Below are 17,725 nucleotides of genomic sequence, written 5' to 3' on the forward strand. Positions count from 1 at the left end.
TTGAGGAGGTTGGGCCTCTACTCACTGGAATTCAGAAGAATGAGAGGTGATCTTATCGAAACGTATAAGATTATGAGGAAGCTTGACAAGGTGGATGCAGAGAGGATGTTTCCACTGATCTAGGGGGGCATAATCTTAGAATAAGGGGCCGCCCATTTAAAACTGAGATGAGGAACTTCTTCTCTCAGAGGGTTGTAAATCTGTGGAATTCATTGCCTGAGAGAGCTGTGAAAGCTGGGACCTTGTCTATCTCTCTCTTAAATTTGTTCAATTTCTTAACCGATAAGGGAATAAGGGGTTATGGGGAACGGGCAGGGAAGTGGACCTGAGTCCATGATCGGATCAGCCATGATCGTATTAAATGGTGGAGCAGGCTCAAGGGGCCGTATGGCCTACTCCTGCTCCTATTTCTTATGTTCTTATGTTTCTCTTTCCACAGGTGCTGCCTGACATACTGAGTATTACAGCATTTTCTGTTTTTATTAGCCCCAGAGTCTGGACTGCATTCAGTTAGCTGATTTCAGCCAGGGTGATACAAGAGATGCTGTAATTGGTCCTTACAACTGGGCTCAACAAAGAGAAAATCAGCCTGAGCTCTCACTTCTGTTTACTATTCAGTGACCTTTGCTAGAAAGTGCACAGTTGGGGACAGGATCAGATTGGTCTGTAACAGCCTGTCAATACTCACTGCCTGGGCTCCCACATGAAAAATGGCCACGTAGGTGAGGAATTGAATGACAAATGGTATGCATGGAACTATACCCCAGCCAGGAGTCAATGGCTTCAGAAGACAATGATGGAGAGAAGGAGAAGGAGAGAAAATTGGAAGAAGAAGAAATGGAAAATAAACACAATTTTGAATCTTTACAGGCTACAAAACTTTAAAAAATTTTTTAATGTCTGTTGTTATTTCTCATTACCAGTCTTGTGATGCTACCCTCACTAGCTGCTGGCTACAATCAGAGCGCTGTGGTCTGGAAACTTGCTGTATTCTTGAACCGGATGCCAATGGTGCACTGTGAACCAAGCAACACAAGTTTTAGCACCAGATTAATTCAGTTTGCCCTGTTCACTCACACCTTTGTGGTGACCTCTGGAAAGGTACATTGTGTGGTACTGGGAACAGCACCCAAAGCTTCTCCTCTGTAGCACTTTTTCGGTAGAACACATTCCTTAATCAAAATGACATCAAAACGGGAACCCTGCATCGAGCTCTAGGTAAATGGAATGCATCCCCTGCAAAGCTGATGGAAAAGAGCTTTGCAGTCTGTGAGGCGGACCGAATCACTTTGGTCCTGCTTCATTAAAATTACTCATATATTACCTGGCTGCTGGGAGCAAATGAGAAGGCCTTATTAAAGGTAGTGGGTCTGATTGTGACAGTAAGAACCAGAAGTTAAAAGCATTTCTAATTTTAAAAAAGCACTGGCCAATGTTCCCTCTAATTTCTTTTTGGCCCACACGGTTCCTTTAACGGGCTGCGGGTGCCTTCAAAGTTCTACGCATGTGCAGTTTTTCTATTTAAAAGCCAGCTCACCGGCCGCGCGGGGCCTTCAGAGCGCTGCATGGCCACGCAGCTTCATGGGAACATTGGCACTGGCTTTGTGCGGCAAACCTTTCTCTTATTTTTTACAACCATGCTACGCGATGCCACTGTATCCGAATAGCCTGCCTGCCTTCACATATGGAAAATGCTGTTTGGACAGCTTACCAGAGGAATGCCAGCACCCTTAGAATCATAGCTCGGTTTTCATGAGGGAGAACACACGGTTACACTGATTCATTGCGGCGCAGCATATCACAACAAATGCAGCAACACTTTCTAGATTTACTACAAGCAGTGCGATCTGCTGCTCAATTACCAACATTTGATTGGAAAAAGTCCAGGATGAGTGAAATGGTTTCTGAGCGATTAACAAATCGCTCACCACAACAAATCAGTTTCACAAAGGGAATCTCAATGAAACTGGACCGAAAACAGCCAGCAGATTTAATGCCATTTTGACATAAATGTTGCACAAGAATTCCTCCATCCCTTCCCCCACCCCACACAAAAAAATTGTCAAACACTTTATCATTAATCATAGTAGCATAGAATAGTGCAGCACAGGAGGTCGTCATTTGGCCCATCAAGTCGGCTCTTTCAAAGAGCAATCCAGCTAGTCCTACTTACCCGCTTTTCCCCCATATCCCGGCAATTTTTCTCCTTCAAGTATTCATCCTTTTGAAGGCTACTATTGAATCTGTATCCACTACCCTATCAGGCAGTGCATTCCAAATCCTAACCACTTATTGCATAAACATTTTTTTCCTCATGTCGCCTTTGGTTCTTTTGCCAATCACCTTAAATCTGCACCCTCTTGTTATCGACCCTTCAGTCATTGGAAACAGTTTCCCTTTATTAAAATCCTTCATGATTTTAAACACCTCTATCAAATCTCCCCTTAGCCTTCTCTACTCCAAGGAGAACAACCCAAGCTTCTCTAGTGTGTCCATGTAAGAACATAACAACATAAGAAATAGGAGCAGGAATAGGCCTCATCCCTCGAACCATTCTGGTAAATTTCTTCTGTATCCTCTCCAAAGCCTTCAGGTCCTTCCTAAAGTGTGGTGCCCAGAATTGGACACAATACACCAGCTAGGGTTCAACTAGTGTTTTATATAGGTTTAGCACAACTTCCTAGCTTTCATTAACTGCTTTGTTAACCTGTCCTGCCACCTTCAATGATTTGAGCACAAGCACCCCCAGGTCTCTGTTCTTGCAATCCTTTTTAAATTGTACCATTTAGAGTGTATGGTCTCTCCTCATTCTTCCTACCAAAATGCATCACCTCACACTTCTCTGCATTGATTTTTATCTGCCATTTGTCTGCCCATTCCACCAGCCTGTCTACGTCTTCTTGAAACCTATTACTATCTTCCTCACTGTTTACTACACTTCCAAGCTTCGTGTCATCTGCAAATTTCAAAATTGTGCCCTGTACCCCCAAGTCCAAGTCATTAATGTACATCAAAAATAGCAGTGGTCCTAGTGCTGAACCTTGGGAACACCACTGAAAACCTCCCTCCAGTCCGAAAAACAGCCATTCACCACAATTTTCTGTTTTCTATCCCTTAGCCAATTTTGTATCCATGTTGCTACTGCCCCTTTTATCCCATGGACTTCAATTTTGCCAACAAGCCTAATATGTGGTACTTTAATCACACGCCTTTTGAAAATTCTTATACACATCAATTGTATTTGCCTTCATCTACCCTCGCTGTTACCTCACCAAAAAACTCAATCATCTTAGTCAAACACGATTTTAGAACACAGGAATTAGGAGCAGGAGTAGGCCATTCGGCCCCTCGAGCCTACTCTGCCATTCAATAGGATCATGGCTGATCTTCTACCTCAACTCCACTTCCCTGCAATTTCCCCATATCCCTTGATACCCTTAATAATCAATTTGCCCTTAACAAATCCGTGCTGGCTCTCCTTTATCAGTCCATGCTTGTCTATATGGCTGTTAATTTTCATCCGGATTATTGTTTCTAAAAGCTTTCCCACCACTGATGTTAAACTGACTGGCCTGTAATTGCCAGGTTTATCCTTCTATCCTTTTTTGGTGTAACATTTGCAATCCTCCAGGCTTTGGAACCACCTCTGTATCTAAGGGGGATTGGAAGATTGTGGCCAGTACCTCCGCAATTTCTATCGTTACTTCCCTCAGTAACCTAGGATGCATCCCTTCTGGACCGGTTGACTTATCCACTTTAATTACTGCCAGCCTGTCTAGTACTTTCGCTTTATCTATTTTTACCTCATCCAGTATCCCAGGAACCTACTCGTTTACCATAGCTTTGGTAAAGTCCTCTTCCATGGTAAACACTGATGCAAAGTACTCACTTAGTACCTCATCTTTGCCTTCTGCCTCCACCAATAATTCTCCATTTTGGTCCCCAATCAATTCCAATGCTCCTCTGATAACCAATGTTCCCTCTAATATTTTGGGGGGTATGCTGCCCCTTTAAGGGCCTGCGCGGCCCATTCAAATTTCCGTGCACGCGCGGTTTTTCCATTGTAAAGCCGGCAAGTGGCCTGCACGGGACCTCCCAACAGATGCGCACATTGCAGTCAACTCTCTTACTGTTAATATGCCTATAGAAGACCTTTGGATAGCTCTTTATGCTATTCTAGTACTGTCTCTTTGCCCTTCTTATTTCCTTTTTCACTTCTCTTCTGTACTTTTTATATTCAGCCTGACAGCTGTCCAACACCCTTTTTCTGCTTCATCCTATTCTCCAACTCCTTCAACATCCAGAAATCTCTGGCTTTAGTTGCCCTCCGTTTCCCCCTTGTAGGAATGTACCTAGAGTATACCAGAACCATCTCCACTTTAAAGGCTGCCCATTACTCCATTACATTTTTGCCTGCCAGTCTTTGACTCCAATTAACCCGGGCCAGATCCCTCCTCAATTTTTTGAAATTAGCCCTCCCCCAGTTAAGTATTTTTGTTCTAGATTGCTCCTTCTTCTTCTCCATAACTAATCTAAACTGTACGATATCATGATCACTATTCCTGAGATGCTCCCCCACTGTGACATTCTCCACTTGACCCACTTCATTCTCCAATGCCTCTTTCCTCATTGGACAAGAAAATTCACCTGAATACACTTGAGAAATTCCTCCCCTTCTCTGCCCTTAACATAATCACTGCCCCATTCAATATTGGTTTTAGTTGATTGTTTCACACTAAGAAATATAGAAACATAGAAATTTATAGCGCAGAAGGAGGCCATTTCGGCCCATCGTATCCGCGCCAGCCGACAAAGAGCCGCACGGCCGTTGTTCAGCAGCCCTAAAGGTTACAAAAAAACCTATGAACAATGACGGAAAGGCAAAGAGCACTCAGCCCAACCAGTTCGCCTCACACCACTGCGACACCCCTTACACTGAGACATTCTACACTCCTCCCCAACTGGAGCCATGTGATCTCCTGGGAGAGGCAAAAACCAGATAAAAACCCAGGCCAATTTAGGGAGAAAAAAAATCTGGGAAAATTCCTCTCCACCCATCCAGGCGATCGAAACTAATCCAGATCATCACCCTGGCCGTATTCTATTCCCTGCAGTACTTACCATAATACCTGCACTGTCCAACAAAAGGTCATCCAGTCTAATCCCAATTACCAGCTCTAGATCTGTATCCCCGCAGGGTACTGCACTTTTAAGTGCCCATCCAACCATCTCTTAAAAGTGGTGAGGGTTTCTGCATCCACCACTCTTCCAGGCAGCGAGTTCCAGATCCCCACAACCCTCTGCGTAAAGAAGCCCCCCGTCAAATCCCCTCTAAACCTTCAACCAACCACCTTCAAACTATGCCCCCTTGCAATAGATCCTTCCACCAATGGAAATAGACCCAGTACTGAGCCCTGCGGAACCCCATTGGAAACATCCTTCCAGTCACAAAAACATCCATCAATTATTACCCTTTGCTTCCTACCTCCAAGCCAATTTTGGATCCAACTAGCCACTTTGCCCTGTATCGCATAGGCTTTAACCTTCATGACCAGTCTACCATGTGGGACCTGCTCAAAAGCCTTGCTAAAGTCCATATATACGACATATTTTTCTTTTCCTTTATCAGTAGGCAACCTTTATCATTGTTGTTCCCAAATTAAGTTAATCTAGGATTAAGTCATGGCAGGAGAGCTCGGATACGTGTCATGCTCCTCCTGTGCTATGTGGGAACTCAGAGGCGCTTCCAGTGTCCCTGACGACTACATGCGCGGGAAGTGTATCCTGCTGCAACTCCTGACAGACCGCATTGCGGCACTGGAGCTGCGGATGGATTCACTCTGGAGCATCCACGATGCTGAGGATGCCGTGAATAGCACGTTTAGTGAGTTGGTCATAACGCAGGTAAAGGTTACACAGACAGATAGGGAATGGGTGATCAGCAGGAAGAGCAGTGGTAGGAAGGTAGTGCAGGGGTCACCTGCGGTCATCCCCCTACAAAACAGATATACCGTTTTGGGTACTGTTGGGGGGGATGACTCATCAGGGGAGGGCAGCAGCAGCCAAGTTCATGGCACCGTGCTGCACAGGAGGGCAGGAAAAAGAATGGGAGAGCTATTGTGGTAGGGGATTCTATTGCAAGGGGAATAGATAGACGTTTCTGCGGCCGCAATCGAGACTCCAGGATGGTATGTTGCCTGCCTGATGCAAGTGTCAAGGATGTCTCGGAGCAGCTGCAGGACATTTTGGAGGGGGAGGGTGAACAGCTAGTTGTCGTGGTGCATATAGGTACCAACGATAAAGGTAAAAAACGGGATGAGGTCCGACAAGCTGAATTTAGGGAGTTAGGAGTTAAATTAAAAAGTAGGACCTCAAAAGTCTCAGGATTGCTACCAGTGCCACGTGCTAGTCAGAGTAGGAATTGCAGGATAGCTCAGATGAATACGTGGCTTGAGGAGTGGTGCAGAAGGGTGGGATTCAAATTCCTGGGACATTGGAACCAGTTCTGGGGGAGGTGGGATCAGTATAAATCGTATGGTCTGCACCTGGGCAGGACGAGAACCAATGTCCTAAGGAGAGTGTTTGCTAGTGCTGTTGGGGAGGGGTTAAACTAATATGGCAGGGGGATGGGAACCTATGCAGGGAGACAGAGGGAAGTAGAATGGGGGCAGAAGCAAAAGATAGAAAGAATAAAAGTAAAAATGGAGGGCAGAGAAACCCAAGGCAAAAATCAAAAAGGGCCACATTACAGCAAAATTGTAAAGGGGCAAAGTGTGTTAAAAAGACAAGCCTGAAGGCTCTGTGCCTCAATGCGAGGAGTATTCGTAATAAGGTGGACGAATTAACTGCGCAGGCAGCAATTAACGAATATGATATAATTGGCATCACGGAGATATGGCTCCAGGGTGACCAAGGCTGGGAACTCAACATCCAGGGGTATCCAACATTCAGGACGGACAGACAGAAAGGAAAAGGAGGTGGGGTAGCGTTGCTTGTTAAAGAGGAAATTAACACAATAGTAAGGAAGGACATTAGCTTGGATGATGTGGAATCTGTAAGGTGAAGCTGTTGGAACACCAAAGGGCAGAAAACGCTAGGAGTTGTGTACAGACCACCAAACAGTAGTAGTGAGGTTGGGGACAGCATCAAACAAGAAATTAGGGATGTATGCAATAAAGGTACAGCAGTTATCATGGGCGACTTTAATCTACATATAGATTGGGCTAACCAAACTGGTAGCAATACGGTGGAGGAGGATTTCCTGGAGTGTATTAGGGTGGTTTTCTAGATCAATATGTCGAGGAACCAACTAGAGGGCTGGCCATCCTAGACTGGGTAATGTGTAATGAGAAAGGACTAATTAGCAATCTTGTTGTGCGAAGCCCCTTGGGGAAGAGTGACCATAATATGGTAGAATTCTTTATTAAGATGGAGAGTGACACAGTTAATTCAGAGACTAAGGTCCTGAACTTAAGGAAAGGTAACTTCGATGGTATGAGACATGAATTGGCTAGAATAGACTGGCGAATGATATTTAAAGGATTGACTGTGGATGGGCAATGGCAAACATTTAAAGATCACATGGATGAACGTCAACAATTGTACATCCCTGTCTGGAGTAAAAATAAAACGGGGAAGGAGGCTCAACCGTGGCTAACAAGGGAAATTACGGAAAGTGTTAAATCCAAGGAAGAGGCATATTAATTGGCCAGAAAAAGCAGCAAACCTGAGGACTGGGAGAAATTTAGAATTCAACAGAGGAGGACAAAGGGTTTAATTAGGAGAGGGTACATAGAGTATGAGAGGAAGCTTGCTGGGAACATAAAAACTGACTGCAAAAGCTTCTATAGATACGCGAAGAGAAAAAGATTAGTGAAGACAACCGTAGGTCCCTTGCAGTCAGATTCAGATGAATTTATAATGGGGAACAAAGAAATGGCAGACCAGTTGAACAAATACTTTGGATCTGTCTTCACGAAGGAAGACACAAATAACCTTCCGGAAATACTAGGGGAACAAGGGTCTCGTGAGAAGGAGGAACTGAAGGAAATCCTTATTAGGCAGGAAATTGTGTTAGGGAAATTGATGGGATTGAAGACCGATAAATCCCCAGGGCCTGATAGTCTGCATCCCAGAGTACTTAAGGAAGTGGCCCTAGAAATAGTGGATGCATTGGTGATCATTTTCCAACAGTCTATCGACTCTGGATCAGTTCCTATGGATTGGAGGGTAGCTAATGTAACACCACTTTTTTTTAAAAGAAGAGAGAAAACAGGTAATTATAGACCAGTTAGCCTGACATCAGTAGTGGGGAAAATGTTAGAATCAGTTATTAAAGATGAAATAGCAGCTCATTTGGAAAGCAGTGACAGGATCGGTCCAAGTCAGCATGGGTTTATGAAAGGGAAATCATGCTTGACAAATCTTCTAGAATTTTTTGAGGATGTAACTAGTAGAGTGGACAAGGGAGAACCAGTGGATGTGGTGTATTTGGACTTTCAAAAGGCTTTTGACAAGGTCCCACACAAGAGATTGGTGTGCAAAATTAAAGTACATGGTATTGGGGGTAATGTACTAATGTGGATAGAGAACTGGTTGGCAGACAGGAAGCAGAGAGTCGGGATAAATGGGTCCTTTTCAGAAAGGCAGGGAGTGACTAGTGGGGTGCCGCAGGGCTCAGTGCTGGGACCCCAGCTATTTACAATATACATGAATGATTTGGACGAAGGAATTGAATGTAATATCTCCAAGTTTGCAAATGACATTAAGCTGGGTGGCGGTGTGAGCTGTGAGGAGGATGCCAAGAGGCTGCAGGATGACTTAAGACAGGTTAGGTGAGTGGGCAAATGCATGGCAGGTGCAGTATACTGTGGATAAATGTGAAGTTATCCACTTTGGGGGCAAAAACAGGAAGGCAGAATATTATCTGAATGGCGGCAGATTAGGAAAAGGGGAGGTGCAACGAGACCTGGGTGCCATGGTACATCACTCATTGAAAGTTGGCATGAAGGTACAGCAGGCGGTGAAGGCGGCAAATGGTATATTGGCCTTCAGAGCTAGGGGATTTGAGTATAGGAGCAAGGAGATCTTACTGCAGTTGTACAGGGCCTTGGTGAGGCATCACATGGAATATTGTGTTCAGTTTTGGTCTCCTAATCGGAGGAAGGACGTTCTTGCTATTGAGGGAGTACAGCGAAGGTTCACCAGACTGATTCCCGGGATGGCAGGACTGACATATGAGGAGAGATTGGATCGACTGGGCCTGTATGCACTGGAGTTTAGGAAAATGAGAGGGGATCTCATAGAAACATATAAAATTCTAACAGGGCTTGACAGGTTAGATGCAGGAAGAATGTTCCCGATGTTGGGGAAGTCCAGAACCAGGAGTCACAGTCTAAAGATAAGGGGTAAGCCATTTAGGACCGAGATGAGGAGAAACTTCTTCACTCAGAGTTGTTAACTTGTGGAATTCCCTGCCGCAGAGATGCCAGTTCATTGGATATATTCAAGAGGGAGTTAGATATGGCCCTTATGGCTAAAGGGATCAAGGGGTATGGAGAGAAAGCAGGAAAGGAGTACTGAGGTGAATGATCAGCCATGATCTTATTAAATGGCAGTGCAGGTTCGAAGGTCTGAATGGCAGACTCCTGCACCTATTTTCTATGTTTCTATATTTCTATGATTAAGTTGAGAGAACTTACACCAGGTACTAACTCTTTGCTGCATACATTCTTCCAATTGGGCAAACTTAATTAGCACCTGCATAAGGAGTCATAGCATAAAATCCATTGCAGCAATTCGCACAAAGATTACATACCCATAGATGCTGCCCATACAGTCAGTGCTCATCAATTTAGAAGTAGAAAGTGGATCCTTTGCAGTGATGCCAAAAGGTCTGTTCACGGCACACAAAATATCCTAGAATGAAAAAAGGGTATTTTAAATCTAACACATTAAACATATAGGCCCCAAGTTTCCACATGATTTGCTCCTGATTTTTTAGGAGCAACTGGTGTAGAACGGAGTATTTTAGAAATCAGAATTCTCCACATTTAGTTTGCTCCAGTTCTAGTCAGGTAGAACAGTTTCACTTTGGAACAGAATTTTTTTTCCAAAAGGGGGCGTGTCCGGCCACTTACGCCTGATTTCAAAGTTTCGTGAGTGAAAACTTACTCCAAACTAACTTAGAATGGAGTAAGTGAAGATTTTTGTACGCTCGAAAAAACCTTGTCTACATTTTAGAAAATCAGGCGTAGGTTACAAATTAGGCGTAGGGAACGAGGGGGGGGGGGGAGGGAAGTCATTAAATTCTACAATCAATCCTTAGTTATACTTATACAAATATTATACAAATAAATCCAACCTGAATAAACATTTATAAGCAAAGGAAAGATTAAATAAACCATGTTCCTACCTGTGTGAAAGTGCTTCAGGCAGGCCTTTCATGTTGGAGACAGGCAGGGGTGTGGCGTCAGTGTCTCGACGGCAGCGGCAGCAAGCTTCGAGCTGAGCTGCAGAGCTTGAGGCAGGCCTTCATTCTCTTCGTGGCTGGCTGCGAAGAAGCAGCACCGGACGGACCCGAGGCCATTCGGCCATGAGATATCAGCGGCGTCAGTGGCTGGCCGGCAGCTGAAGAATCAACGCAGGACACACGCAGCACATTAAGGTTCTTGAGGCCATTCGGCCACGCTTTAGGGGCGGCGTCAGTGGCTGGCCGGCAGCCAAAGAATCAGCAGCGGACGGACGTGAGGCCATTCGGCCATAGGATATCAGCGGCGTCAGTGGCTGGCCGGCAGCCGAAGATACAGCAGAAGCCTTTGAGCTGTGAGGGGGACTGAGGCCATTTGGACAGGGAGAGGCAGCCATATCGACAGTTTTATATTTAAATTTGCAGAATGGGTGCTGCATTGTTAACACCACGTATTATTGCAAAGTTGAATTGGCACTCTTATTTCTCCAAACACACAGTCCTTAATTTGCATGCACCAATGCAGCACCGCTTCTGCAAGTTTAGCAGTGAAAAGCTGAACTCACTGATTTCAGCAGGTGATTTATTCAGCAGTGCTGCTAAAAGCACTCCCTCACACACAGAAATATCAAAAAAAATTAAATTACAAGCCTTTGCAGGGGTCCAAGAAACAAATCTTCACTTTTTCTGCAGTATTTTAAAAAATGGCCGAGTGCCAATGTTTGTGTGAGACTGCGCGTGCGCGCACGCTCCAACGCGCACGCGCAGGGTTGCCGGCACCACGAAGGCTAATTTAAATTGTACCCGCCCCCTGCTACTTAGAAAATTGGCGCGAGTGTTAGGCTCCGCCCCCTGCTGCGAAGAGCGCGCCGCGCCAAGCAGACATCGAGCTCCTAATATCGGATTTTTTTTAGGCGCAGTTTTCGGCACGACAAACAGGCGCCCAGCTCGGAGGTGCGCCGTTTTCGCCGCGGCACGAAACTTGGGGGCCAATGTGTGAACTGGATAGTCTGACTGAACTTTAGGGTATAAAATACATTCAGCACAATGAGCTTACAAGATATTGTTAAACTGTACAGGTAGTTCAGAAACAGACTTATTTTTTAAAAATCTTATGAAACCATAAACTCATGCAGTGAGTGAGGAAGGTATTTGGCACTGGGAGCCTTCACGGGCAAGCCCAATCCGTGCTCAGCCGATAGCCGTACAGCTACACTTTCCAGCAGAAGTTACTGGAAGTGTCCAGGAACAGGAACTCCAGCTGATTCAACCCCCTCCCCCCCCCCTCCCAGACTCCAATCCAGGGACGTTGACACCAGTTGTAACACCTCAACTGCTGCTCTGGGTCAGATCAACTAACTCAGCAGACTGGGAATTGAATCTGGAATTTTCCTGGAACCTGAATCTGCCTGGCAGTGCCTTTATCAACTATGCTGTTGTATAAGCTATTCATATATTTCTGATCCTTGTTTAAGTGAATATTGACTGTGTCGGCTTAATGAACATTTATGGGAGGCATGGGGGATTGGTGGGGAAGGGAGCGATGTATCAATTTTACCCACTCACCAACCAAACATGCATTATTATCCTACCCATGTTAACCCCATGTCTGAAGAACACTATAGTCAGTGACTTTTGTATTTTTCCTGTTCCCAATAACTGAATACCTCCTTCATACCTAGATGCAGTTCCAGTATATGTAATCTGAACAAACTGAATCTGTTGTAATGTCTCAGTGCATCTGTTCCACTTGCACTCAGTGGAGTGGATTTTAACTTTCATTACTGGACAGAAAACCGGCGATAGGCCAATACACCCCGTCCAATTTTCCAATGACCATAAGACATATTGCAAATGAGTCCAATTCTGTTGTCACCTACCATCCACACACAAGTGCTTTCCAGCTGGGATTACTCTATAGTGATTAGGAGTGGGACCTGAGTGGATACCCACCCACCTTGTACCTCAGGGTCACCTCCTGGCTGAGATCAGCTGCTTTAACAACCAGTTATTGGCAACTTTCATGTCTGTGTGGCTCAGTTCATTATCGGGCAGTACTGTCCAAAATGAGCCACTGAGGGAAACTGCTAATATTACATCTGATGACATGCTTTGACACATTTGAACCGATTCTTGCAGAAGGCCACATATTATAGTGGGTCTGGAGACAGAAATGACAAGAATGGAGTGCAAAGAAGCACCATGAGACATTCTGGCATGAAATAATGACAAATTGCTTAGCCAATTGAGGCCCTGATTTTATTTAATCACTGTGGTTAAAAAGCTCTAACCAAACATTTATTCAGAGAAAATGTGCAACATTCTTCTTCTATTCTCCCAGAAGTGCACAAAATCACAGTAATCAGCCTACAATTTGCAATTATAACATTAATTAAAGAGCAAATTGGCTACTAAATGATAGCACAGGGAAAATAATGAAACTATTTCCATTTCCTGACCAAAGGCTCTGACTGCCCATGGCAAACAGCAGCGGCTGAATATACTTTGCCCTGTCTGGGTATCTTTGTTTAAATAAAAATAAAGTCTTCACTGCATTGTTGTTTTGATTTTATCTCATGATTCAGGTAGGTACAGACAATATTATCAACTGGTATGCATGTTAAGAGATTATCTGTTCATCAGCATCCGGTTATGATTTTATGCTCTTTGTATCTTATCGACAAGTTATATTACATTATTTGTGTTGAGTGTCTGTGTCAGCTGTGGCTCAGTGGATAGTACTCTTGCCCCTGAGTTAGAAGGTTGTGTGTTCAAATCCCACTCCAGGGACTTCACAAAAAAAAAAATTAGGCTGACACTCCAGTGCAATGTCGGAGGTGCCGTCTTTCAGATGAGTCTTTAAACCAAGGTCCTGTCTGCTCTCTCAAGTGGATGCAAAAGATCCTGTGGCACTATTTCGAAGAAGAGCAGGGGAGTTATCCCCAGTGTCCTGGCCAATATTTATCTCTCAATCAACATAACAAAAAAAACAGATTATCTGGTCATTATCACATTGCTGTTTGTGGGAGCTTGCCTGTGTGCAAATTGGCTGCCACATTTCCCACATTACAACAGTGACTACATTCCAAAAGTACTTCATTGGCTTTGAGACATCCAGTGGTCGTGAAAGGCGCTATATAAATCCAAGTCTTTCTTTCTTTCAATGCAGACTGCGTAGTATAACTCAGGCGTGAGGAGCCAGATCAAGTTCTGGCAACTTGAGGAAAAGAACCTTAAGAAGACCACCTCAGCTCTCCACTGTAGTGCAGTGTAACAGCAATGCTTGAAAATTTCCCAGGTAGTTGTTCATATTCCCAGGACCTTTATAAAATATAGTTTTTAATCTTTTCAATACTGGAGAGCTCCACTAGATCTATGCTAATATTAAAATTAACCAGCATTTGAACCCAACTGAGCATAGTTCAAGCATGTGAGCCCGAAGTATAATTCTGAGGGATTGTTGTGTGTGGCTACCGTAAACTGGTACCTTGAGTATAATTGTGTCATGAGAACCACTGCAACATGATGACTGACACTAAAGACTGATAAATACCTGTGCTATTCATCAACACAGACAGATAAAACCTATAATGAGAGGATACAAGTAATGGGTAGTGTAGGATTACAAAGGATTTCCTGACGGCTAATAGTCTGGTATTCTAACTGTAGAGATTTAGTTGGAGTCATGGCAAATTCTCTTTTGATTACTTTAAAACTTGTCAAACTTGAACAACAGTTCCCATGACCTGAAACAAAAATTATCTTTGCAAATCTGGAGCAGTCTTAGATAGGGACTGGTGACTATACCCACATGCCTGTTAAATTGCTCAATAACAGATTCTGTATTAATCAATGTTGATTTTTCATTAATGGAGTACAAATTTTGAAGTTTGCGGACAAAACAAAACTTGGTAACGTAGTAAATAGAGAGTATGATAGTAGCAGACTTCAAGAGGACTGGTGAAATGGGCAGACACGTGGCAGATGCAACTTAATGTGGATAAGTGTGAGGCGATGCACTTTGGGAGGAACACCATGGAGATGTAGTATAATCTAAATGCTGCAATTTTGAGGCGGGTGGGATTGCAAGAGCAGAGAGACCTGGGGGTGCATATTCACAAATCTTTGAAGATGGCAGGACATGTTGAAAAGATAGTTAAGAAAGCGTATGGGATAATGGGCTTTGTAAATAGGGGCACTGAATACATAAACAAGGAAGTCATGCTAAACCTTTACAAATCTATGGTTTGACCTCAGCTGGAGTATTGGGCACCACACTTTAGGAAGGATGTAAAGGCCCTGAAAAGGGTACAGAGGAGGTTTACCAGAATTATGCCAGGGATGTGGGAGTTCAGTTACGTGGAGAGATTCGAGAAGCTGGGATTGTTCTCAAAGTAGAGAAGGTTAAGGGGAGATTTAATATTTTAAATTATGAGAAGTTTTGATAAAACAAGCAGGGAGAAACTATTTCCTCTGGCAAGTGGATTGGCAACCAGCGGTCATAGATTTAAAATAATTAGCAAAGGAAATAGAGAGGAAATGAGGACAAATTTCTCCACACAAAGGGCCCAAGTTTCCATTCTCTGTAAAAACGGTGCACCTCCATAAAGTGCGCCGACTTTCTGGAATAAAAAGGGCACCGAAAACTTACCTTGTGATTCTCTGAGCTCCTCAGGACGTCTTTGGCCTCGACGTAGCGCAGAACAAGGGGTCGGGGGTCGAACCAGGTCCCGGCGCTGAAAACAGTGCCAGGACCTCTGCACATGCGCACTCGAGTGTGCGCGCATGTGCAGTAGCTCCTCGCAGCCCGACGCTCTGCAGTTCAGCCTTTGTTCAGCCTCCCCCCGCCCCTCCCGTTCAGCCTCCCTCCCGTTCAGCCTCCCTCCCTCCCTCCCGTTCATCCTCCCCCCTTCCCTCCCGTTCATCCTCCCCCCTTCCCACCTGTTCAGCCTTCCCCCCCCCTACCTGTTCAGCCTCCCCCCCCTCCCGTTCAGCCTCCCTCCCCCCCCCCACCTCCCGTTCAGCCTCTCCACCCCCTCCCTGCCGTTCATCCTCCCCCCTCTTCCCTCCTGTTCAGCCTCCCCCTCCCTCCCATTCAGCCTCCCCACCCCCTCCCTGCCGTTCATCTCCGCCCCCCCTCCCATTCAGCCTCTTTCCTCCCTCCCGTTCAGCCTCCTCCCCTCCTCCAGTTCATCCTTCCCACCACCCCCCCCGTTCATCCTCCGCCCCGCTCCCCCGGTTCAGCCTCCCCCTCTCCCTCTCGTTCAGCCTCCCCGCCCCCTCCCATTCAGCCTCGCCCCCCTCACATTCAGCTTTCCCCCTCCCATTCAGCCTCCCCCCCTCCCTCCCGTTCAGCCCTTCCCCCTTCTCCCGCCCCCTCCTCCAACCCCTCCCCCTCCTCACTGTCAGAAACACAGAGACACTAGGGGGGGGGGGGGCGTCCCAACACGCTGTTGGAGGGCTCCCAGTGCTGCAGTAGGTGAGTAGAAACTTAATTTTTTATTTATTGATTGATTTTTTTATTACTTTTTTAATTTATTTTGATTGATTTATTGATTATTTATTATTGATGATAGCTCTTTTTGTAAAAGTGAAGTGTTTAATGCTTGTAAACTTCCCTTTCCCTCCCCCCATCTCTCGTTCCCTAAGCCTGATTTATAAGTGTAGGCAAGATTTTTCTGAGCGTACAAAAATCTACACTTACTCCATTCTAAGTTAGTATGGAGTAAGTTTTCGCTGCCTAACCTTGCAAAGCGGGCCTAAGTAGCTGGACATGCCCCCTTTTGAAAAATTAACTGTTCTAAAACGAAACTATTCTAACTCACTAGCATTGGAGCAAACTAAATGCCAAGAATTGCAATTTCTAAGATACTCCATTCTAAATTAGTTGCTCCAAAAAAATAGGAGCAACTCGAGCCGAAACTTGAGCCCAAAGGGTTGTTAAGATCTGGAACTTGAAAGGGTGGTGGAATCTAATTCCATCGGAACTTTTAAAAGACAATTGGACATGTACTTAAAAAAGACTAATTTGCAGGGTTATGGGGAAAAAGTTGTGGAGTGGGGCTAAATTGGACAGCTCTTTCAAAGGGCTGGTATAGGTGTAACGAGCCAAATGGCCTCCTTCTGTGCTGTAAGATTCAATGGCCTAGAAATTCAATATCGGTAAAAACCTGCCGGTGCTACCGTGCACCAGTAAATTGGCGCTGGTGGCTAATTAATATTGGCCCAACGCTAATCTTATTGTGCAATGCCATTCTGGGGGCGTTAGTCCCAGTTGGAGGCCCCAATGTATTGTGGCCTTAGTGTCACTGCAGCAAGAACAGCTTTCTCTTAAAGCAAAACTGTCATTTCAGAAAACAGTTCGGTCTCTTAAAGAGGAACTGCCTGCTGAAATGGAAAAAAATCATGTAAAAAGAGGCAGGTTTTAGCCCTTATAGCTTAACTGCATTCTGAAAATAAAATAACATTTAAAAGTCCCAAATGGGAGTCTTCAGCTCTTCGAGGAATTGCCTTCATCACCTAGAATAAATTCAAAAAGTGCTTCAGCACTAACACAAATGGCTCCGCAAGCCAGGCAAGGGGCACCCAGGGTCTTACACGCAGCACTCCAGCTTTGTGCAGGGGGACAACATTGTAAGAGAGGTCTTCTACCCACAGGGTCCAGGAGGCCTTCAGAAAGAAGGATGTTGTACCAGATCACCGAGACCGTTACTGCCAGTTGTGTCGCCCCCACCATCTGGCTCCAGTGCCCAAAGAATCTTCATGACCTCATACCAGTGGTCAGGATCAGTGGATCCATCTTCAAAAGTCATCTCCTACCGACTGCATCACTAGCCTCGCACTCTACCCATTGCACGGACCCCCTCCCCATCACTCACCTGCCAACAATCGGTACCAAACACAAGGTACATCTCCCATTCCTAGCTTCACCTCATCCTCTTGGAGGAGACGGTGCTGGCCATTCTGGGCAGGGACAAGGCTAAGCCCTTGGCTAGGTGCGTAGGAGGAGCGGGAAGGAGGAGGAAGGGGGAGAAGGAGAATGGGGGGAGGAGAATCAGGAGGGAGAAGAAGAGGGAGGAAAAGTAAGAAGAAGGAAAGAGGGAGAAGAAGGAGGATGGAGGAGGAGGAGGAGGAAGGAAAAGAAGAAACACCATCACTCGATTTCACACTCCCAGCCACAGCTCCTCAAGGTCGACCAACAAGGTAATCTACAGTGTCCATCACTGAAAGTCAGCAGCCTCCCACCAGCCATGCTGC

General features: G+C 45.2%; 1 protein-coding gene across 5 annotated transcripts in view; it reads right to left on the bottom strand.

The window, feature by feature from the left end:
- Positions 1-17,725, bottom strand: part of shroom3 (shroom family member 3) — a 245,988-nt gene that overhangs the window by 17,640 nt on the left and 210,623 nt on the right. For 4 of the 5 annotated variants that reach the window (XM_070871030.1, XM_070871029.1, XM_070871032.1 and 1 more), the window contains exons 4-5: positions 9,818-9,918; positions 921-1,016 (exon numbers count right to left, since the gene is read on the bottom strand). In XM_070871030.1, the coding sequence (XP_070727131.1) occupies positions 921-1,016; positions 9,818-9,918 (197 nt within the window). The remainder of the gene's footprint in view (positions 1-920; positions 1,017-9,817; positions 9,919-17,725) is intronic. The other variant, XM_070871034.1, reaches the window with a different exon arrangement.

Source organism: Pristiophorus japonicus, chromosome 2 (genome assembly GCF_044704955.1).
Source record: "Pristiophorus japonicus isolate sPriJap1 chromosome 2, sPriJap1.hap1, whole genome shotgun sequence".
Lineage (NCBI taxonomy): Eukaryota > Metazoa > Chordata > Chondrichthyes > Pristiophoridae > Pristiophorus > Pristiophorus japonicus.